We start from the raw sequence: 24,295 nt of genomic DNA on the forward strand, positions 1-24,295 counted from the left end.
AGCTAGGACTCACGTCATGCTCGGATAAGATACATTGGGCACTCAGCATAGAAAATGAATTGAACATCGTTCGTGCTACCAAAGGTGGCACGAAAACGTCGGTGCCGGCACGCAACGGGGATCTACCGTTGACTCTGGCGTGCGGAAATTTCGAATGCGGAAATGTTGCTCGGCAGCTCTGCTGCGACCGGGAAGAAATATCAGCTACGAGATTCGACTTTTCGCCATCGTTGCCTCTGTTGTTGTCGAAGTGTCACCGAATGACAGTGATATGACGACATGGAAAGCGACAGCACAGGCTATTAAGGGGAGACGCGGGTCTTGAAATGTCAAAAAATCGCAAAAAGTCGATTTTCGGAAAAGTGCGTTTTCGCTACGTTTATACATTCAAGAATCCCTCCGCGAAATCTAGAACCTAAATTTAATCGGAAAATAATAAAAAAACGCAGTTATACGGGCCAGGGTGGCCGCGGAATTAGCAAAAAATCGCCAAAAATGTTCGAACTTCGCGCCGTCGTTATTTGCGAACGCGTTGGCCGGCGGGCGCCATTTTGAGCTTGTTTGGAAGCTGCTTTCTTTGTGCGTATTTTGCGCCGGTTCAATATGGCGTAGGTGAGGAGGAACCGACGCTATCGCATCATTTCTGAAGGATGCGCCCGTGCCGCTGATTGGCCAAAGCACGCACGCCCCCAGCGCGCCTCGCTCCTATTGGTCTGGCGCCGTTTGAGTGCCGATTCCCGCGTTCCCGACGGGCTGGTCGCTCTCGTGCGCGCTGCGTGTTTGTGTGGTTTCATCGCGCCGCTGTGAACGTTCGGCCGCTCGCTGCTCGACAACGTTCGATAAAGTGTCTGTTTCGCTGCCCGAATGGCTGGAGGACACCGTCGTATGAAGACTACTACGCGTCAAGCGTTCGGCAAGGCGCGAAGGCGGCCGTGGAATGCGCGACAGAAGACGGATAAGCCTGTCGTGTACCCGGAGTTGCCGGCTGCTGGTCTGCCTGAAGATTCTGCCGGATAGAGTTCCGAGCTGCAACCCAGTACGTCTAGCATCAACACTTCGTCCACCCACGCCTCGCGTGTTGGCGCAGACCGTGTAGATACGTTTTCTTCACGACCGAAGAAAGAAGCAAGCGCGCAGCGATCGCCGATAAGGCGCAAACGCGCCTGGCGTCTCAGTCTGCAACGGAGCGAAAGTTTGAGCTGCTGGGTGTTAACACGAAAGAGGACGTCAGCGACAGCGGAACGGAACTTGCGATCGTGGATTTATCCGTGGTGCAAGACTTTTTTGGACTTATGCCGTGCGCCAAGAAAACGCTGATGCTTTCGAAGGACCCCGCCAAGGAGTACGGGCTCTGTGCCAAGCTTGTCTGGAGTGCTCCACGTGTGGCATGCGCGAAAGGATCGTCGGAGGCTTCACATGTCCAACAAGGATCACACAAACAGAAATGCTTTGATAAACAAGCTTGCAAAGAGGCACAAGCCACCAACAGACTCTGCCTACAGTCCTGGGCTTTTATAGGTATAGGTGTGACCTTTTGCTGAATGCACAATTGTGAGTGTGTGCAAGAGATAATTTTTTTTTTTTTAATTTGAGTTCTGGGATTTTACGTTCCAAAACCGTGATATGATCCTGGACCAATTTTGACCACTTGGGAAGCGCTACAACACAAGCACAGGAACTTTTTTGCATTTCAGCTCCATTGAAATATGGTGACCACCACTGGGATTTGATTAAAATTTTTTGTTGTAGCCATAAACTTTGTGGAAAGGACATATTTTGTTGTGGCCATGAACTCTGCGCAACTTTATTTGCATAGGGATGCCATTTGAGTGCCTTCTGTACAACAAGGAACTAAAATAGGAATGTGAAGCTCGTGGTGCTAGCTTTCTGGCATTGCTTTCAGTGACTATGCATGATTTTGCAACCAATATCTCAATGTTATTTTTGCAAAATGGCCATATATATGTCATGAACTTGTTGCTGAAAGACAGGGCTACATGGTGGTGCAATTTATATTGCCATATTGTTAGTCCATTAAAAGTTATAGTGAACTGAAAGTTCAAACTCGTTTTTCTCAGCTTCATTTTTTTGGACACCGCACACTGCCTGGGGGATCTTCATATGTTCTTTCTAAGTACCAGCAAAATGTTTGGTATCAATATATTTGTGTCGAATCGATCTAGCCGGTGATGCTATTTATTTATTTCTAAAGTTGCCGGCTAAATTTTAATTGCCACTAAATACAAATGAAAATTAGCAACGATATTGAAATTATGTTTACATCTGGTATTTTTGCATTATAATTGCACTGAGAACAATAAAAATAGCATCACCGGCTAGAGCTACTCTCTGGCGTTCTGGCCGTATACTTTGTTTTTCCTCTAGACAAAGTTAAGTTTTTGAAAAGTCCCGTAAGAAATTGATTGAATTTCTGTATTAAAAAAATTGCATCATTTGTTCTAATGAACGAGAAGAGAGGGAGAGGCGGCAACATTGATGCCTTCAGGTAGCATGTGTGGGTTTATTGACCAGTTGCCTTCACCCAAAAAGATCACGTTCTCGTGACGCCTGCGGCAAAAAGGGCGTTCCACGTCCGCCGCCAAGGTCTGTGAGTGGTGGCGCTGGCTAACACTCCCAGGGTTCTACTAGTACAAATAAATACCCAAGAAAGTGGATGGGGAAACAGCGCCGCGGTAGCTCAATTGGTAGAGCATCGCACGCGAAATGCGAAGGTTGTGGGTTCGGTTCCCACCTGCGGCAAGTTGTTTTTTCATCCACTTTAATTTCCATCAATTTATCGTTTCTTTATTTCATTTATTAAGTACAAGTAATTTCCCCTATGTTGTCCTTGGTGTCAGTGTTTGTTGGCTTCTTATGATATTGTTCTAATGAAGATATACAAAATCTAATTAGATATTTGCAATCAGCAGAAAAAGCTGAACAATACTGTTAAATATCATCCCGTTCACACTAAAATTAACAAAGTTGGTTTTGGGACCCACATCTCCCCTTAAGGGGGGAGGTGGGGATCAGAACTAACTTTTTTGTTTTTTGACCTAGAGCAACGAAATTTGGCAGCCTTATATAAAGAAATATGCAGTTTCATTACGATACCTTGACTAGTTTTCAAGTTACAAAATGTCACATGTATTCTGCTTGTCGAAAGCCTGGCACTGTAATGAAACATGCCAGGGAGTTGCCTGTAGTTTTAACCTTTGCTCAAAACAGCAGTTCCAACACAGTTCCAAAACATAAGTTACAAAAATTTTTTAACTGCTTTATTTTTTTTTTTTTACAAAGAGCATCATGTTCACTTTTTCTAATTGTACCAGAACTTGTAATTCACAAATTAGCATGCAGAATAAAAACTACGCCCTCGGGAAGATATTGAAGACTGTCATACCCTCAAGCACACTTTAGGGAATACATTAAAACAAACAGGATCAAAACTGGTCTAGGCATTCCCATGCTACCTTTTCCACAGACAACGCAGAATGCTCAAAACACGCTTTTGAGAAAACGTCTCTCAAAGTTTTTGGAGCAGTTCACATCTCTCAATATGCATCAGGATTGTAGTTTTTGTTGTCATTGCTTGCAGGTGACTTTTTGGGTCTCTGCCCTTTGATTCGCACAGTTCACGGTGCCAAAGCACAAAGTACCTAGCCGCACAGTCTGAGGTGCCGATGCGCGAAATGCCTAGACGCGGGCGTGAGGAGTCGACACTTGATGTGCTTAGTCGTGCAGTTCGAGGTGCCGATGTGCGAAATGCCTAGACGTGGGCTTGAAGAGTCGACGCTTGTGTACGTACAGTCGAGTCCCGCTACAACGAAATTGATGGTGCACGAGAAAAAATTTGTAGAAGTGAAAATTTCGTTGTGAAATCCACAAAAATATGGCTAACCTGAACTGGTAAACCACAAACTTTTATTTCCAAAAGTCAAGCAGTGTCGACTGCTTCCCTTTTCTACCCAGGAGCATCATGACGCGATTTTCCCATTCGGCGAGTAGCTGCATCGCGACGTCGTCATACATTTCTGTATGGAGGAGGTAGTTGAAGCGGCAAATTTGAAGACCGAGAAATGCGCTTTCCAACGAGGCCAAGATGGCGGCGCTCGGTTGCGCCATTCCGAAGATATTGTGGCTTGAAAAATGCTGTTCTTTCTTGATTTCCGTGAAATTTTTCGCCACCTTGGCTGATAAAATAAATTTTTAAGAGCACTTCTACGTGGTTTGCAGTGATGATATTTCGGAACCAGAGAGACAAAGAGTAATAGAAATTTAAAATGTGATATTCAAAAATTCGATATTTTGGCCATTTTTCGCGAATCGACGCGAAAGCCGCGTTTCCCCTTAAGGCCCGACAGTGGCAGAAGCTGCGCGTTATTACGTCAGCCTCATGAATGCAACCGTTGCGATCAGAACAGCGCCCCGCAATTAAAAAGGTGTCTTGCGACTTCTGCAGCACTACCGCACTCGTGCACAGAGAATATGCAATGCCAATGAGGAATCTGCCATGTAAGCGTTTGCCGAGAAGAGGGGGCTGGCTGAAAACCTGGCTCGCAGCTTCAGTAAGTTTCAGGCCGCTGTCGTCGCTGCTAGGCCGCCGCGGGATAAAACGAAAATAACAGACTTTTGTAGCGCGAAGTGATTAAATACTGCATGATTTTGCTCTTTCATCACATTCTCTCCGAGTTCAGTTTTCGACAGGTAAGTGGTCGATCTCGTGCTATTTCGGTTAAGCAGTACTACCATTTAGTGCATACTTTTTCCAAGCTCCAGCCAACTATGGTTTAACGAGGTTTCACCGTACCATTCAGGTTCTGAGCTTCTCAATCAGTACAGGGCACATTTGTTTCGTCATAAGCGAGATAATGCTAACAGCAGATTCACTGCTGTTCATAAATTGCTGTTTTTCTTTTCTTTAAACATGTCTGCCTTGATTAGTCACGCCTCGATGTGAGCCGGAGCCTCACCTGAGGTGCTGCACCTCATGCAAAAAGCAGATGTGCTCCGTGGGCGTCGCATCCGAGCGGAGGATCTTCACCACCACCGGCGTGGTGGTTGCCGGAACCGCCGGGTCGTCGTCACTGGGCCGACCGGTGTTCAGGTTCTGTGCCTCTCCACGCACGGCTTGTCCAAACCAGCCAACACCCAGCTCCTGCAGGTACTGCAGCCGCTCTCGGGGGAAGTTGGCCTGGGGGTCGTCTGCACAACAGAAGGATAACGAAGTCCCGAACAAGTGCATCTGGGCAAGTTGGCATTCCGTGGCTGTCAAAGTTTGCATTAATCATGGAGCACAGACAGATAAAAATCTTTACAGCTTCTCCCGTACACTGTCCCTGCAGTGAGCCGACTCAGTCACGCACTCATGCTGTAATGCCGGTTCTCCATGGCGTGTACTGTGCCCCAACAGACTCGTAGCAATGCAGAAGAGAAGAAACACTTTAGCCATAGCAGGCATTTCTTTGCATGGACGAAGGGCCGCTAGCCACCCAGATTTCCTACCCAGGTGTGACAGATGGCGCTGCAGTCGCTCGCAAGCTGCACTGCAGGGCATCTATGCTCGGCAGTCTGCAAGTTTGTGTCTGCGTCACTGATGCAGATAGGAGCACCCCTACTTTTCTATATTGAATATCTGGGTTTCTAGCCTTTTTCGTTGGCTGATCCCAAAGAGTGCAGTCTAAAAATGTGTGACAATCCTTAAGGTAGCACAGTCAAAAATGTGGGTTGTTTTCACGGGTATGAGCAGTCTAAAAATGTGGCTCAACGTAGCGCAGTAAAAGCACCTAAGCAGTCCGACACTCCGCCTACTCCCCTCACACGAGGGGTGACGCAATATACTTCCACGCACAGTGAAGCATACCTCCAACTCGCTCGTTGTCTTTCACCAACTTGAACTACACGTTGAATTGCCTTCCAGCCTTTCTCGTCTCATGCCAACCAAACCATGCTGTACATTTTGTCTAGAATCTGTCTCCCAGAGTGGTATTCTCAGTCAATTACATTTGGGCATATCACTTTCAGTGGACGTTGATTGGTAAAGCAGTAAGCAGAACACGCATCACTACGTGTTCCCGCAAAAGCGAGAGTATGCCAAAAGTGTTTAACTGAGACTACAACCCCTGAAGTCACTGTGCATATACACATGGATGACCAAAGGATCATCGGACTCACCAAACCAGTCATGGACTGAGCTTGGAGTGCCGCCTAGCTCTCCAGAGTAGTGGGCAGGCCGCAGGGGGTGCTTGGATGGAGACGCCGGCAGCCGAGGGAAGATCTTGGGCAGAGGCTCAAAGCTCACCTGAAAGACAAGCAACGGCAGTCAATCAAAGGAACTGTCAGCAAGTCAGCACTACTGGAGCAGTGCAGACAGCAGCAGAGATGCACAGAAGCTTTTTCATTTGAGTCTATTAAGGCAAAAGCCTTAGATCTCTGTTTCAAGGTCATGTTGTGAGGTACAAAAAATATCACATGGCCCAAGGAAGGCCAGAAGTGAACCAAAGCATGTCCAGCCATGTATAAGAGACGATTAATGATTGGCAAAGTTAATGATTGATTAGTGATTGAATTAAGGTAGATTAAGGTGGACAAAGGAAGATTAAGATGGATTAGGGTGGATTAAGACAGACTAAGGTGTATTGGTGGATTAAGGATGATTTAGTATTACAGTAGAATTACAGTAGGCTTTACAAGGCTTTCGCCTTCGCGTCTTTAGGCGATAGCTAAGGAGAACTGGGAATTTTTTTTTAATGTTGTACTCACTTAAGCCAATATAGTTGAGTTGCAATAATCTAAACTTTAGGGATGGCAGATACTTGTCGGAATTACCACATAAATTGGACTACAGGTCGAGTGGGAACATAGGTCGACCGCTAACCTTGAAGTGAAAAAAATAAATAAATGCGTTCAAAAAATAAACACATCGATTCTTCACAATAGTGCTGCAGCTTCGCACCGAATTCACTGCACTGTCACCAGTAGTGAGCGTGCACAAACCTACCACACCAAGTCCGCAAGTACACCCTCGAGCTGCAGAGGCACTGCATGACACTTACAAAATGACATTTTAGTTGGTTGGGTTGCATGCTGACAGTTTTCGTTTTTATGCCCGCCAATCTCACACTTCTTTTTTTCAAAAATTCCAAGCTGCAACTGAGTGGCCATGTTGCCATTTGCTTTGGTGCAGTCTACAACTTTTATTTCTAACGTAGCTGAAAAATGTTTCGGTGTGCTGCTGCTCATCACTCACCAGACAAAACACAAAAAAATCAAATAACCACAAGAGTGAATGAACACAAGAAATCCTGTGATTTGAAAAATTTCTGATATTGTAATCACTTCTTTGGAACCAATAAATCTGAACCTGAACAAAAGAAAAAGACAGAAGACACAACGACAAGAAAAAAGAAAAATGCCAGCAATTTCCCTTGAATATGGATGCGGCTTTGCCGGTGCATTCGCCAACATGATGTCGTAGGTTGCCAGAAGACGAGGGGTGACACTAGTTTGCTTTCTTTTTTTTCAACAATTACTCAGCTTATATTACTGTTTCTGAGGTACCTGATGTTGAACAAAATATGGCCCTGAGCAAAATAATATGTTAATAAAATTTGTTGCCGAGCTAGTCTGTTCATAATGCTGAAGGATATAATAATTATCGCACATGCTGTTGTGAACAAATGAAACATGAATATACACACTCAACTGTGATATACACACACTTCTGACAACAAACAAGGAATGAAATTATGAAACAACAGCTTGAAAGGAATTGTCATACCTGTGCAACAGACCACCTTTCAGTTTTCCCATCATGAAATTGTACTGCCATGTGGTGTGCTTTGCATTACTTTTGTTTTATCACTGCCACTAAAGCCCAAATTTACTATTACACACTGAAGTGCAAGTTCTTGTATTACAGTCAAACCCGGCTATATCGAACTCGCAAAAAAACGCCTATCAGTTCGATATAGAGCATAATTCGATATAAGCCTGCTAAATAATTGGATGTCATAAAAGCACATCCCATTTATAAAATCACTTTATTGACGAAACTAGCTTAGTTTCGCATAAATTAGTCCTGCATTTTCTTCTGCTTGGGCAATTTCGCTGCCTGCGACGCACGCACTTCCCCACGTTGTCTAAGGAGTCCGAGCAGCTGAGGCCGCAACCTTCCGCATTCGCGCAGAAGCACCGGACTAATGCGAGTGCACCAATCACTTCGGAGGATGTGGGCAAAGGACCGTAGTTGCTTTCCTCAACGTGCCTACTTTCATTTGTGCTCGGTACGATGTCGGCGATGTAGTCTTCGTTTCGGGATCTACCGTCGTCGCGACACCATCATCTGCACTCACAAACTCGTCCACCGTTGATTCGAATGTCCCGGAAATTTTGACAGCTCGCCCCAAACTTCGGCAACACCGGCAACGGCTTCGTCGCATTCATCAGAATTTACAGTCATCACCGAGCACGCGGAAACCGGCACGTATGAAGAACGCCTCGTACACGGCCGTGCGTACGCGTCGGGCGCCATAGGCACCGGGTTGCGAGTCTGGCCACTTTAGCCCTAATCGTGCTGAGAGTGCTCCTCGGAATCTTGCACGCTGCGGGGATATCGCGTTCGACGCGATTTATGATTTCGATCTTCACGACGAAAGGCGAATTCTGCCGCTTCATCACGGCAACACTGCGGGAGAAGGCCCACAAGGCGCAAACACGATAAACCAGAGAAGCAGCCAGACAACTCGCACTTTCGCCATCTTGCACGAAGAGCGCAATAGAGCCTCTGATTGGCTGTCTGAGCAAGCGCTGTAGGCGGGCCAGGATCATTTTTTGCTGGGGAGTGTCGATAGATAGTGATCTAAAGAAAGCAAGGACGCTTGATTCTGAAACCCGTGAGGGAGCACGGCGAAGCGTCGTCAGGGGAGAGGGAGTGGGAGGTGAAAGATGATAGAGAAAGAGGGAGGATAATAGACTTCACTATGCGCGACAGGGGGAGTGTCGACAGCTCGCCCGAACAGCCCGAGGCAGCGCGGTCACGGTAGGGAGAGCGGTTGGATGGAGCCGCGCCGCCGGGTTTCTCCGCTACCGCGAGGGAAAGCCAACTTCTGGGGGCACTTTTCCGCCGCTTGACGTTCGATATATCGGGAGTCACTGCAATATTTGTTCGATGTACGCGTAATTTTTGCTATATATACTCATTGTAACTATACCGTGACCAGAAATTGTTCGATATATAGAATAATTCGATGTAAACGGGTTCGATATAGTCGGGTTCGACTGTACCTGCACACATCAACGTAACCCGTGCATTCTTGAAGGTGCATCTTAACTCGAAGCTTCCAGCTCGACAAATGTCCACCCTGCTATACGCAAGTCATCAAGAAATTTCTGTGTGGTGTATAAGTTTCAGTTGGCCAAGACCTGCTTTAGTGTTAATTTGCCGATACAGTTAAACCAATTTGTATCGAACTCTCAAAAAAACGCCTATCTGTTCGATACAGGGCATAATTCGATATAAGCCTGCTAAAGAATTGGGCATCATAAAAGCACATACCATTTATAAAATCATTTTACTGGTGAAACTAGCTTAATTTTGCATGCAATAGTTCTGTATTTTCTTCTTCTTGGGTAATTTCGCTGCCTGCAACACATGCACTTCTCCACATTGGCTAAAGAGTCGGAGCAGCTGAGGCTGCAACCTTCCATGTTCACGCAGAAGCACCGGACTAGTGCGAGTGTACCAATCGCCTCGGGTGATGTCGGCAAAGCACCGTTGTTGCTTTGCTCATTGTGGTCACTTTCACTTGTGCTCGGTACGATGTCGGCAATGTAGTCTTTGTTTTAGGGCTCTCCCGTGGTCGCGGCACCATTATCTGTACTCACAAACTCATAGACCGTTGATCCATCAACGACTTCTAGAAATTCTGACAGCTCACTCTTAACTTCAGCAACACCGGCAACGGCTTCGTCGCATTCATCAGAATTTACAGTCACCACCGGGCACGCGGAAGCTGGCACATCTGAAGCAATTCCAGATGGACCACTAGCACACAGCTGCCTCGACATCGACGTGCGTATGCGTCGGGTGCCACGGGCACCGGGTTGCGAGCTTGTTTGCTTTAGCCCTAACCTTCCCTTTATTCTTCTTTCAAGATCGTGCTGAGAGTGCTCCTTGGAATCTTGCACGCTGCGGAGACATCTGAGTTCTCACCGTGTTCGACTCGATTTGCGATTTCGAGCTTCACCGCGAATTTTGTCGCTTCGCGCTAGCCATCACGGCAGCACTGCAGAAGGCTCACAAGGCACAAACACAAAGAACCAGAAAAGCAGCGAGACCACTCCCACTTCCACCATCCTGCACGACGAGGGCACAAGAACCTCTAATTTGCTGTCTGAGCAAGCGCTGGGGGCGGGCCGGGATCATTTTCTGCAGGGGGGTGTCAACAGCTCACACGACGTGGCACGGTCACGGTAAGGAGAGCGGTTGGATGGAGCTGTGCCGCCAGGTTTCCTCGCCGCCACGAGGGAAAGCCAACTTCCAGGGGCACTTTTGTGCCGCTAGACGTTCGATACGGTGGGAGTCACTGCTATTTTTGTTCGATGTAAGCATAATTTTTGTTATATACAGTCGAACCGGGGTATATCGTACCCTGATATAACAAATTATTGTGTATAACAAACAGCTGTAACATGCCCGAGGCATTTTGTATGAAATCTTTATTTTACATATTGAATTATTGATATATCAAACTATTTCGCAATAGCCTTCGAGCTCGATATATCCGGGTTCCACTGTATACTCATTCTAACTATACCGTGTTCAGAAATTGTTGGATATACAGGATAATTCGAAGTAAATGGGATCGATAAAGTCGGGTTCAACTGTAGTTATTGCCTTTGTCAGGATCCTCGTCACCAACTAAGTCACTTTCTCCGCAGGTACAAGTTTGCCTGAAAAAGTGTTTCTGTTATTCAGTGAAGCCCTGTGTCGTCACCACGTTCCCACAACACACGACAGCTCAAACACGCCCAATCAGCTGTCTGCTTGGACTGCACACTCTCGCAAAGCACTGGCACGAAGCACTGGTGCGCACCAACCTTGTCGTCAAAGGGTGTCGGTGGTGCAGCGAAGGCGAGGCGGGGTGCGGCAGCAGCCGGTGGGAAGATGGTCACCTCGGGCGACAGGCTGCTCCGTTGCTGGGCCATGCTGCCCAGCGGAAGATGCGGCACGCTGACCCCATTTCGCGTGCCCAGGAGCTGCGCACAGTGACCGAAGAAAGGAACCTTTCACAAATGTATAAAAAGCGTTGCAGATGGGACACATGTAGATAAGCTTTTTTTTTTTTAATAGCGTTTTACCATTCTGAACAGTACATTCCACAATTTTGCACCTTCTGGCACTAATGAAAGAAATGCGAAATGGCGATGGGATGGAGAGCTGCACAGCGTCAGAGTGCAGCTCTGACGCTGTGCAGCTCTGTGACGCTGTGCAGATTTGACTCTCTGACGTGCGTCAGAGAGTCAAATCTGTGTCAGCCAGGAGGAATGCTTCCAGTGTGCTTGCGGCAGCAGTAACAAATCTGGACACCATTCTTTCCTCTTTCCGCTCCTTTTCTTTTCCTTTTGTATGGCAAACTATGGCACTGCAGCTGTTTGAAGCTCCCATCTCTCCTCTTTACACGGTATCAAGCAGTGGTATTGCATAAATGGAAAGCATCACGATTTTCTACTTTTACTTCAAATTTTAAAAATATTTTCCACCATCACAACAGAACACCTGAGATCGTGGGGGAAAGAAAAAAGAATTTTGAACTTCAAACAAATCAACCCTCTAACCACCGAGTCATCCTTCAAAGCAGTAGGAGGTCAACCAAAGTGCTGGGCCGCATTTCCCTGGCTGCCTACCGGGCGGAGAACCCTGGTATAAAAAACAAATACAGCCTCAACACTCTCCTTACCAAACTCAATATGAATGCATGGGTTGGAACCTCACCAACTTAGTGATACACCCTTTTTCTTTCTTTTCTTTTTTCCTTCTATAGCCTTGAAGGTAAACCTTGACCCTTGGCAGTGCGAATAACAAGCACTGACAGCTGACTGACCTTGATGCCCTCATTGCGACAGCAGAGGCAGCCCAGAGAGGCCACAATGGCTGCCGTCAGGGCAAAGCAGACGGATGCCCCAATCACCCACACCGACTCCGAGAGGCTGCTCCAACCTGGAATCCCCTGCTGCTTCTCTTCAGACACTGATGCGTCTGTGGAGAGGGAGAAGGCAATGAGAATGAGTTCACTTGCATTCAATTCACTTGTATATTCTTTTGCTTTTAGAATTAATTATTTTCCTTTTTACCCCCATATTAGAATGCTCCTTCACTCAGCACTCAACCTCAAGAAAGTAGACTGCAGTGCCGCCTGTCGACAGAAGTGGCCACTACAGTTCATGATCATCCTTAGCTGTCCCCGAGAAGTTCATCGTCTTCATCATTCAAGGGGCAGCATTGTGCTCAACTCCGTGGAATGGAGGAAGAGCTAGGAATCTAGGATATATTTTTTTTTTACAATACATGGGTCAGTCCTTTCACAGCTCTTCAATGCATGCCCTCAAACAAATCAAATTTTCTATTCAAGGCTCCTCGTACAGATGAGGTACATGTTTGTAAACTTCCCACAGAGGGCACTGCAAGAACAGAACACGAAAAGTGCACAATAGGGGATGCCCAAATCTACGCCCCATCGATGGCTCCCTCAGAGTAGCAGAACCCAATCACACAGCTGGAAGCAACTGCAGGGCTGTAAACATGACACGGACACCTTTTTTTGTACACCATATACACAAATGCAAGCACAAATTAAATTGTGATGACACCACAGTGGAGGGCACCAGATTCATTACTGGCCCCCTAGGGTTCCTTTAAAGCACAGCACAGGGGCCTCCTTGCATTCCGCCCCCACCGAAATATGACAGTCATGTCCAGAAATTAAACCTACGCCATGGGCACTGAGCTACCATGGCTGGTAAGCAAAAAAAAAAAAAGGAAAGTCGAGTGGCTCTACTTCTCTGTTGCCTTTTTATTATGTTATTGTCATTGACCAAGTTAACCCTCTGAGGGTCAATGCCGTAAATATACGGTGCCGCAAAGAAGACCCAAATGGTCGATGCCGCATATTTAAGGTGCCATCTGTATGTTTGAAAACCGCTCCAATTTTTCAACTCTTTGCTGCCCAGCAAGTGGTGCTACTCTGTTTGGATACAAACAAACTTTTTTTTTTTGGCTTCATAGTTGCTTGCTTTTCATTCCAGGGCTTTACGCTGGCGTTCCAGCAACCTCTCGCACATCTGCACATGCGATGGTGCAGAGTGGTTAGTTATGGCATCATTTCGTAGGCTGTTTCTGTTCGTTGCGCTCGTAAGAACTGACGTCTACCCGTTTTTTAATCTGTCAAAGAGTCAACACTAGATGCTCGCCTGTTTATTGCTTACAGGGGTGTAATTACATCTGTTTACAGGCGGGCACTGGTACATACAAACAACGCCACTATATACAAACGATCCTGCAATGCCTGCATTTATTTTGTCGAGACTCGCAACAACTGATTGCACCTTGTTGGTGATGGAACGAAGGATGATTACTGCAAGTTTCTAACTTGTTTGATTTTTCTGATGGGTGCACAACCATGGAGTTTTCTTGCGTGCACTCACATGCACGGTTCGATTATGATGTCGGCATGCGCACTAGTTGATCTGCTGCAAGTGGGTCGAGCGGTGCTTTCTCCGATTCACACTACCACCCAAGTGCCAAATCTGAACATATCTACTTCAGAGTACTATCTGCTATTTTTATTCTTACTACAAGCATTTATGGAAGTCCATCTGTATTCATGAACAAACAATGCAAGTTTATGCATGGAATTTTTTCTTTTTTTACTCTATGGTCAAACTAAGAAAATTGTAATTTTTTTTTAAGTAGGTGTTTAAATCTGCAATTTTAAATCTGCAATTTAAAAAAAAACTAGACCCTGGAGGGTCGCATTAGGTGAAAAAAATTGATCCTCAGAGGGTTAAATATTATTTTGAAAATATTGCACAAGGTAACAAATAGTATATAATGCACTGGATGATTTGGCAATCAACACTGCCTCAATTCCAAATGAGATTATCCTTTCCTGTCTAGAAGCATGCCAAAAAAAAGCGAAACCTGCTGTGGCAAAGTACTCGCACCAAAAGTGCCACTAAATATGCTTGTCTTACTGGGTTATTATACAATCATCGCAGCTGCCCTAATTCCCTCCGATTTTCGCCGAAGTGTTCCTTCAGCCAATGCAAGACAAATTTGTTTTTGTCGCCCCAGCAAACGATTTCATCTTGAACTTCATCTTCATTTGGCTAATATTATGTATATTTGTGTAATTACCTATGCCATTTTCACAACATCTTTTTAATGACATGTTTGCTTACATTCTCCTGAGCAGCAAAAATCTTTTCTGAAGCTTCTGTATACTGAACACAGATATTAATCTTGTTCTCGATTCTTTTTTTCCATTTAAGTAAATGTGCCATATTATGTGGCTAGGTGACTCTGAGTCAAGAATAGTCATACACAAGCCATGAAATCTACGCAGACAAGAATTCAAAAGGAAAAAAAAAAAAGCCAGAACACAAAATTTACAGTAACACTGAAAATTCAGCTCAGAAGCCCCTATGCAAGAAAACATTCATACAAGACATACGAGTACAAATTAAATAGCGTTACTCTAAGCAGGGTTATGGAATGTAAATACTTGGGAGTTTGGTTTCATCATCATCATCAGCCTGATTACGCCCACTGCAGGGCAAAGGCCTCTCCCATACTTCTCCAACTACCCCGGTCATGTACTAATTGTGGCCATGTTGACCCTCCAAACTTCTTTATCTCATCTGCCCACCTAACTTTCTGTCGCCCCCTGCTACGCTTCCCTTCCCTCGGAATCCAGTCCGTAACCCTTAATGACCATCGGTTATCTTCCCTCCTCATTACATGTCCTGCCCATGCCCATTTCTTTTTCTTGATTTCAACTAAGATGTCATTAACGCGCGTTTGTTCCCTCACCCAATCTGCTCTTTTCTTATCCCTTAACGTTACACCTATCATTCTTCTTTCCATAGCTCGTTGCGTCGTCCTCAATTTAAGTAGAACCCTTTTCGTAAGCCTCCAGGTTTCTGCCCCGTACGTGAGTACTGGTAAGACACAGCTGTTATACACTTTTCTCTTGAGGGATAATGGCAACCTGCTGTTCATGATCTGCGAATGCCTGCCAAACGCACCCCAGCCCATTCTTATTCTTCTGATTATTTCACTCTCATGATCTGGATCAGCAGTCACTACCTGTCCTAAGTAGATGTATTCTCTTACCACTTCCAGTGCCTCGCTACCTATCGTAAACTGCTGTTCCCTTCCGAGACTGTTAAACATTACTTTAGTTTTCTGCAGATTCATTTTTAGTCCCACCCTTCTGCTCTGCCTCTCCAGATCAGTGAGCATGCATTGCAGTTGGTCCCCTGAGTTACTAAGCAAGGCAATATCATCAGCGAAGCGCAAGTTACTAAGGTATTCTCCATTTACTCTTATCCCCAATTCTTCCCAATCCAGGTCTCTGAATACCTCCTGTAAACACGCTGTGAATAGCATTGGAGAGATCGTATCTCCCTGCCTGACGCCTTTCTTTATTGGGATTTTGTTGCTTTCTTTATGGAGGAGTACAGTGGCTGTGGAGCCGCTATAGATATCTTTCAGTATTTTTACATACGGCTCGTCTACACCCTGATTCCGCAATGCCTCCATGACTGCTGAGGTTTCGACTGAATCAAACGCTTTCTCGTAATCAATGAAAGCTATATATAATGGTTGGTTATATTCCGCACATTTCTCTATCACCTGATTGATAGTGTGAATATGATCTATTGTTGAGTAGCCTTTACGGAATCCTGCCTGGTCCTTTGGTTGACGGAACTCTAAGGTGTTCCGGATTCTATTTGCAATTACCTTAGTAAATACTTTGTAGGCAACGGACAGTAAGCTGATCGGTCTATAATTTTTCAAGTCTTTGGCGTCGCCTTTCTTATGAATTAGGATTATGTTAGCGTTCTTCCAAGATTCCGGTACGCTCGAGGTCTTGAGGCATTGTGTATACAGGGTGGCCAGTTTTTCTAGAACAATCTGCCCACCATCCTTCAGCAAATCTGCTGTTACCTGATCCTCCCCAGCTGCCTTCCCCCTTTGTATAGCTCCCAAGGCTTTCTTTACTTCTTCCGGCGTTACTTCTGGGATATCAAATTCCTCTAGATTATTATCTCTTCCATTATCATCGTGGGTGCCACTCGTACTGTATAAATCTCTATAGAACTCCTCAGCCACTTGAACTATCTCATCCATATTAGTAATGATATTGCCGGCTTTGTCTCTTAGCGCATACATCTGATTCTTGCCAATTCCTAGTTTCTTCTTCACTGCTTTTAGGCTTCCTCCGTTCCTGAGAGCTTGTTCAATTCTATCCATGTTATACTTCCTTATGTCAGCTGTCTTACGCTTGTTGATTAACTTCGAAAGTTCTACCAGTTCTATTCTAGCTGTAGGGTTAGAGGCTTTCATACATTGGCGTTTCTTGATCAGATCTTTCGTCTCCTGCGATAGCTTACTGGTATCCTGTCTAACGGAGTTACCACCGACTTCTATTGCACACTCCTTAATGATGCCCACAAGATTGTCGTTCATTGCTTCAACACTAAGGTCCTCTTCGTGACTTAAAGCCGAATACCTGTTCTGTAGCTTGATCTGGAATTCCTCTATTTTCCCTCTTAGCGCTAACTCATTGATTGGCTTCTTATGTACCAGTTTCCTCCGTTCCCTCCTCAGGTCTAGGCTAATTCGAGTTCTTACCATCCTGTGGTCACTGCAGCGCACCTTACCGAGCACGTCCACATCTTGTATGATGCCAGGGTTAGCGCAGAGTATGAAATCTATTTCATTTCTAGTCTCGCCGTTCGGGCTCCTCCACGTCCATTTTCGGCTATCCCGCTTGCGGAAGAACGTATTCAGTTTGGTTTACCTCGGATTTAAGGTGGAACAGGCATGTACAGGAGGTAAGAAAGAAGGCGGCGCGAAAGTTGGGCATCCTCCGTCGAAATTTTGGCCAATTACCTAGTAAATTGAAAGAACAGCTGTATTTTACTCACGTACGTTCGGTACTTAGGTACGCTTGCATCTGCTGGGATCCTTATACGTGTCAGTTAGTCGATTTACTTGAAAAAATTCAGAATAGGGCGGTTCGATTTGTTCTTGGTAATTACGACAAAAACCTCAGTATTACCGAAAGCAAGCGCAGACTTCATTGGCAAGATCTAAAGGATAGAAGAAAGTGCCTCAGACTCAAATTTTTTCACAGTGTTTACTATTCTAAAATAGGCATCGACAGGAACAAATATATTAAATTACCATCGTACATTTCCCGTAGAATAGACCATGCCTTGAAACTCCATGAATTTCCTTTTAAGGGTGACACCTTGCGTTATGAATTTTTTTACAGGACCACGAGGGAGTGGAATGCTCTCCCGTCAAATATTGTTGGTATACAATGTAATGAAACGTTTTACCGCGCTTTGTGTGTTGAAATGAGTGTCAACTGATGTAGATCCCCCTTGCTGTAATGCCTTCTAAGGCGATGCAGGTACTCAATAAATAAATAAAATAAAAAAAATAACATCTATGATTGTCAAAGAAAAAAGAAAACACTAAGAAGCCTATACAAAACCATAGATTGCAGGCATTGCTACATTTTGAGACCTCACCTCCTCCCTCTATAGGATGTCCAGATGCTTGGCAGACCAGGACCAGAAAGACAGCCAGGCCTGCTGCCGTCCAAAGACTGCCCATGGTTGGCATGATGGCTGCACAGAACACAGCGCAGGTGTTTAAAGCAGACTTGTGCATAACAAACTACATGTAATTAATTACTTGCAGTCATTTATGCTTGCCTGTAGTTTTGTAATTGACTGATTACTATTTTATTTTACTATCAAGCACTTACTGTGATTCATTACTTCTTTCAGTAACGAATGACATGTAACCAGTTAGCTTATTGGCAAGACAAGCTGTAACAAGCGACACCACTTTGAGCACTTCAACCTGGCGGGAACTACAGTGGAATGCCCGTGGTCATGCCACACAGTTGCCTGAAAAATGCACATGTTCAGGGAGGTAGAACCGGGTGGTGCTCAGTATTTGTTTCCCCAACAAGCACTTCACCGGATGTAGGCCTACCAATAGAACTGGTGCTGCCCTGGCTCGATAGCAATGGCAACTCTGGACGTCGATGCCATGAAATCACCTATGGACTAGTACTTGAAATGTCGGTAGCATTCCTGGGGAACTTCATGCCCTTTTCCGTATGTCCATATCCAACCTCTTTTATGCCAACTTGCCACTATTGGGTAGGTGCCCGGATAGACAAGCAGAACTAGAAGCAAGAGTGAAGAAGTCAGCTACAGAGAAGTTGAAAAGACTGCATCAAAACCAGCCGAATGTGGAGAAGGAAGTGAACAAAGCATGCACTGAGCAAGGAGCACTGAACTACAAAGAAGTGAAGAATACGTTGGTGCCATAAAACTGAGGCCAGCTGCACAGAAGTGAGAAATTTGGCAAATAAAGTGTGTCACTACTATGCTTGAACGCTAGGCACTCTTAACATTGACATTTATCATGAGGTGGGTTCTGCCGAAATTTTTTCCAGCTTTTCATTGGCCCTGCCGGGAGCACATTCTCTGAGCCCTATCTACAATAATCTAATGCACTTCATAGAGGACCAAGGCGTGAGCATCACTACAGTGATTACTCCTACTCTCATTTGCAAAGTTGCAACACCATCCCTCCCTCCAGCATGCACATAACAGAAATTTCCAGCATCGCTGCTGATGTCTTCAAAAGAAAGCAAAGAAAAATGAGCAATGAAGAATTTGAAAAGCAATTCTTGGTGAACGTAAACAACGTGTGAGGGGCTGCGGAGGACGTACTGCACAAGCCAGGTCAGCTCATTCTGTTAACTGTATTTGTGCAATGTGAGTAAAGTTTGGTGGGAGAAAAATGACGTAGAAGTAATAAATTACTATATAGCAATTAGTGAACTGCTTTAGAGGGGCAGTAATTGTCACCAATCAACAAAATTCTTCAATGAAGTAATTGTAACCTGTTGCTTTTCTATGCAGCCTGTACAAGGCTGGTTTAAAGGCACCACAAGTCAATTTTTGCCATTCAACAACACAATGTAAAGTATGAGCACTTCTTGTTGGGGTAGTTGGCGACACACAGTTAATAGAGGAGGGGCGCATACGAAAACATACACAATCCTGTTTACTTCATTTGTGTAGGTTCCAATTTGCACCCCTCTTCTAACAGACATTGTAAGGTGAACAATGTTCTAGTTAGTAGCAGCGCTGAGTCACTGTTAGAAGTTGCAGGGACTATACGTCCCCCTTCTGGCACATAGAAGAATGACAGTGAGTATAAAGGTTGGGGAACACTTCTTAAGATATACTAATTTGATAGTTAAGAGGGTCTAAAAATGCTGGATGTGGTGTCAACATTGTTGTGATGTCATTACACAAGAGAAAAATTTGCTGGCATTGTGTAGCAAATATGGCTAAGTTGACAACATTGCTCATAACAAAAATGGTAAACAACAGTGTTTCTTCATGTGTGGAAGTCGCAATGGTTGCAGGAATGGAGCACGTTAGTGTATCATGACTTCATGATGAATTCATCCCCCAGGTACAAAAACTGAAACTGGTTTGTGGACAACTATTGCAGTACATTGTTTGGGATGCTGCATGCTCGCCAGTATTTCGTCTAGCAGTTAGAGGGTGTGGACCTTCCCTTGAGTAAAATAAAATTTAAATATTTTATAATGTGATGTCAGTACACCTTTGTTAAGTGGACCATGTCATATGAACATGTGGTTCATTGTCAATATAATAGGTGCCAAGGGAAGGGAAGCAGAGTAGAAGCTGGCAGAATTTTTTGTGATGATGATAATGAGATTGCAAAATGTGCAGGGTGGCCCGTTAACATGGAACAGCTGTAACTGGAGACCAGTGGGACTTGTCCTGCAGTTGACTCCTATTCAGCTAAAGGCGATGCTTAAGAACACTCCCATTCGAACACTGCAGAAATAAGAATGGACAGACAAATAACATGCACACAAAATATAGACAGGCAGCACAAGCTGCCTGCCTCAGTCAGGAACAGAAAAGACACGAAGATTTTAGATTTTAAAAAGTGAGGAACATTCGACATGACACCAAGTGAGAAGCTATCACTGCTTTATTTCAAGCACCTGAGCTTTTATTGGCTAGAGGCTCAATAAAAACGCTACAAGCAATAAGCAAGTCAGGTCAAGCAATGTCCACTACCACACACAGAAGTCTACCACTAGCAACATTCACAGTCTGTGCAAAGTACACCAGCATTTCAGTTACAGAAAGGCAAGCAGTACAAAAAAAATTCTGCGACTTTTACGTGCCAAAAGCACCATAATCCATTTATTCATTTATTTGTACAAACTGCAGCGTAATAAGCACTACAGCAGCAGTGGGTTAACAGAGGGAAATTATAGACAGAAAAATACCATACAGCGTTAAGAGTAATGTTCTAAGACCATACATCTTGGATTCCAGATACAAAACTTCGAGGCAAGCATGAACGAACAGACCTAGGGTAACGAATTCCATTATTCTATGGAACAAAGGAAAAAGCTGAATTGAATCATATTAGTGCGTGCAAACTAGGGCATCAAGTTGTGGTGACATCTCATCGATGACTCTGGTACGAGGTTAGTATAGCTGTTTCTTGAAAGTCTAACGGAAGAATTGACGATGCTCTGCAAGAAATCTGACAATTATGTGGCGACGTCAATAGAGGGAAGTTAAATTCAAGAATCGAAGTGCAGCAGATGGTGAAAAGTCACGATCATAACGGTGACATTCAAACCTTGCAGCTCTTTTTCTGAATTGCTTTAGCCTGTTCATCTTACACTGCTTATAAGGGTTCCAAATGACAGAAGTGTAGTCAACAACAGGACCGATTAGCGATTTATATAATAGCAGCTTAGTATCTTTCGGAGGGTTGAATAGTGTACGATGTTGGTAACCTCATTTTTTTTAGTGCATTGTTATAAATGCAATCAATGTGATGAGACCACGACATGTTATGCTTAAAATTAACACCGAGATATTTACACTTAGATACCCAACACAGAGTGAAGTTATTAAAGGAGTAATGAAGAAGAGGAGGAGAAGATTTTTTTACAGGACATAAGGACAGTTTCATCAAAGTTAATGTTCATTTGCCAGGTGTTGTACCAAGTGCAAAACCCAGCCAATGACTCTTGGAGGCGATAATGATCATTAGAACAGCTAATCATTTCATATAAAACACAATCATCAGCATAAAGATTAATGTCAGAAGAGATGGTAAGAAGCAAATCATTTATGCAAATTAAATAAAACAGTGGCCCAAGAAGAGCCTTGGGGCACTCCAGATGCCACATCAATAGAGTCAGTCGAGCTGTAAGAGAAACTGGGAGCGAAGTGAAAGAAAGCTTGTAATCCAGTTAACTAGTTGAGGATTATTTAGTACAGCGTTAAGTTTAGCAAGGAGTTTAGAATGTAATACTTTGTCAAACGCTTTAGAGAAATCTATAAATACAGTGCCAACCTGGTTGCCAACATCAAGGTTAAGGAAAATGTCATGCATAAACTCAATCGTGTTGTCATACTAAAACTGTGCCCAAGCCCATGCTGTATGTTAGATAGCAGGTTATGCAATTCCTGGAAAAGCACTATGTCTTCATGAATGATATGTTCTAATATTTTGCATGACTGTGATGTTATTGAAATCGGTCTGTAGTTCGAAAAAGACTGCTTACCACCAGACTTATAAAGAGAAAGCACGTTAGCTAACTTCCATGAAGAAGGAACAGTGGAGATGATGATAAAGATTTGTTGAATATGACCGTCAGATAGCTTGATGACCCCAAGGAATAGCGAACCAAGAATGCATTGTGTAGGCCGTCCTTTTGGTGTCCAAGTTTATTACGAGGTTAAATGCCTTAATTCTTTATGTCAATGTCACTGATTGCTTCAGAACAAATTATATTGGTGGGAGAACGAACGAAGTTGTTATTGGGTACAAATATAGACTGAAAATACTTGCTGAAAGCATATGATATTACTGATTGATCACTCCTGACACATTACCAATTTTTAATTTATCAATTATGAAGCACGTCGTAGTGAGGGACTGACTTTGAATGGCTGGCGTTCCTTTACCGTGCCTGTAAATCACAAACAAGCATTTTTGCATTGAACCCACCACCTTGGATCGAGCTCACAACCTTGAGCTCAGAAGCACAATGCCATAGCTTCATAGCTATGGCATTAAGCTATTGTATTAAGCATAGCTATTAAGCCACCAGAGAAGGTCAAGCAGTGGCAAAAACAATGGACAGGACACAGAAGGTCTTTTTTGTATTGCCCATGTTTTTGCACTGTCTGCACTTTCAATGGGATGAACTGGGCAGCCTAATTTCTTGCTGCATTTGCATGCAAGTGCTAAATGTAAATGTGCCACCAGAAACTTGTACCATTAGCCTTCACCAACATTTCAAGCAGAAAAAAGAAAGAAACACAGCAGCACTTCTAAACGTAAATGGTTAAAACGAAAACAGAATGAAGCATACACAAACAGCATGTGCAAATTTGTTCCTGGTGTCATCACGTTTCCCTCAGTGAAAAAAAAAAGAACAAAAACAACATTCAATGGAGTTTTTGTCCACACAACACATTCAGTTTAAAGGTGACTCAAAGCCAATCATGAGAAACATTATGCCAGTTTGCAATAACCAGTAATTCATTCAATACTTTATTGGCATTTCTATGACAGAAAGATGTCAATCTTTAGCGAGGCAAACTGAAGGTAGAACATATATTTTTTATTTTGGTGGCCAAACAACTGCATATGTGGTGTTAGCAAGAGGGATGCTGTCATAATTCATGGTGTCGTGGAGGCAAAGGTGTGAGAAAGGTCAAGACAGCATTGCCACACAGCTTTGCTTATCACGTCTCTCATGGCTTATCAAGCTTACAACGATGGCAAGAATAATGTACGCAATATTCATGATGATGACAGATAAAGTATTGTACCACGGAAACACACTGAGCTCTGAGAATAGCTGTAGTTCGGGAAAGGGGCCACAATAGCCACAATGACTTATGGCTATTGTGGCTGGTATTTGAACCTGCAACCTCAAACTCAGCAGCACTGCATTAAAGCCAGTGAACAAAAATGGTGAAAATATAATTTGGTATTCAAGAAAGGTAAGTTAACAATCAAACTCACTATGCATTTCTCTAATGTTCCACTGATTCAAATTTTCTTGATGCTTCAACATCCTAACCTTTGCCATTCTCTAAGCCAAACAAGAGGCCAGTGTCACACATGCAAGTTTCTGGTCTCTCGTAAAATGCAGCACCGCTGTTGATGCATCTAAAAGGCACGCTCGATGGCGTAAGTAAAAGATAACTGATGGTGCCCAACCAACCTTTGCTCTAGAAAATTCCTAATACCCTGGCCTGGGGGTGTCAACGGGCACAAGGTTCTAAAACAATGAGGCGTGCTGCCCTCACTGTAAACGATAAGATCTCTCGCACTGGTCGGCATATCAGAAACACACAGTGGGGTGCAAAGATTAGGGTCGCTATCAGGTAAGTAAATGAACATGGCAATTTAGGCAAGTTTGACTAAATTTTCAAAACGCTGCCAAAATGTAATCAGCAGTGAGTGCTCATGTGTTTCTTCTGACAATTGTTTCACTGCAAACAATAGGAAGAGTGATATTTAACCAGAAGTTGTTGCAGTTTTGGTCTTGCACACTGTCTTAATGTACATGTAACATTTCGGTGAATTTTTACAGAAGTATGCGTTAGAATCGAGTAAATACAATACTTGTCTGGTTCTCAAGAATACTGGGGTTTGAAGTCTCATAGGAGTACTGGAGTTGAAGTCTCAAATCCTCTTCACAGTAACCCGAGTTCTAGAAATCAAAGGTATGGGTTTTCTTTATTTTATTGTTTTTTTATTTGTTGCTGCTGCTTTGAAGTTTGTAAATCTGCAAATAAAAGTTGCTTCTTGCAAGGGACAGTTGAGAATGCAAAAGAACATACACAGCGTCAAACTGGCCTGGCCATGATTACCAACAATATTGTT

The 24,295-nt window shown here is 44.0% G+C and overlaps 1 protein-coding gene across 2 annotated transcripts in view; it reads right to left on the reverse strand.

Annotated features, from left to right (window-relative positions):
• Window positions 1–24,295, reverse strand: part of LOC126526339 (uncharacterized) — a 91,184-nt gene that overhangs the window by 60,668 nt on the left and 6,221 nt on the right. For both annotated transcript variants that reach the window (XM_072289695.1, XM_050174239.3), the window contains exons 2-6: window positions 17,827–17,925; window positions 12,105–12,259; window positions 11,101–11,259; window positions 6,175–6,301; window positions 4,974–5,205 (exon numbers count right to left, since the gene is read on the reverse strand). In XM_072289695.1, coding sequence (XP_072145796.1) covers window positions 4,974–5,205; window positions 6,175–6,301; window positions 11,101–11,259; window positions 12,105–12,259; window positions 17,827–17,920 — 767 coding nt within the window. In that variant the 5' untranslated portion in view covers window positions 17,921–17,925. The remainder of the gene's footprint in view (window positions 1–4,973; window positions 5,206–6,174; window positions 6,302–11,100; window positions 11,260–12,104; window positions 12,260–17,826; window positions 17,926–24,295) is intronic.

The sequence above is a fragment of the Dermacentor andersoni genome, chromosome 8 (genome assembly GCF_023375885.2).
Source record: "Dermacentor andersoni chromosome 8, qqDerAnde1_hic_scaffold, whole genome shotgun sequence".
NCBI lineage: Eukaryota > Metazoa > Arthropoda > Arachnida > Ixodida > Ixodidae > Dermacentor > Dermacentor andersoni.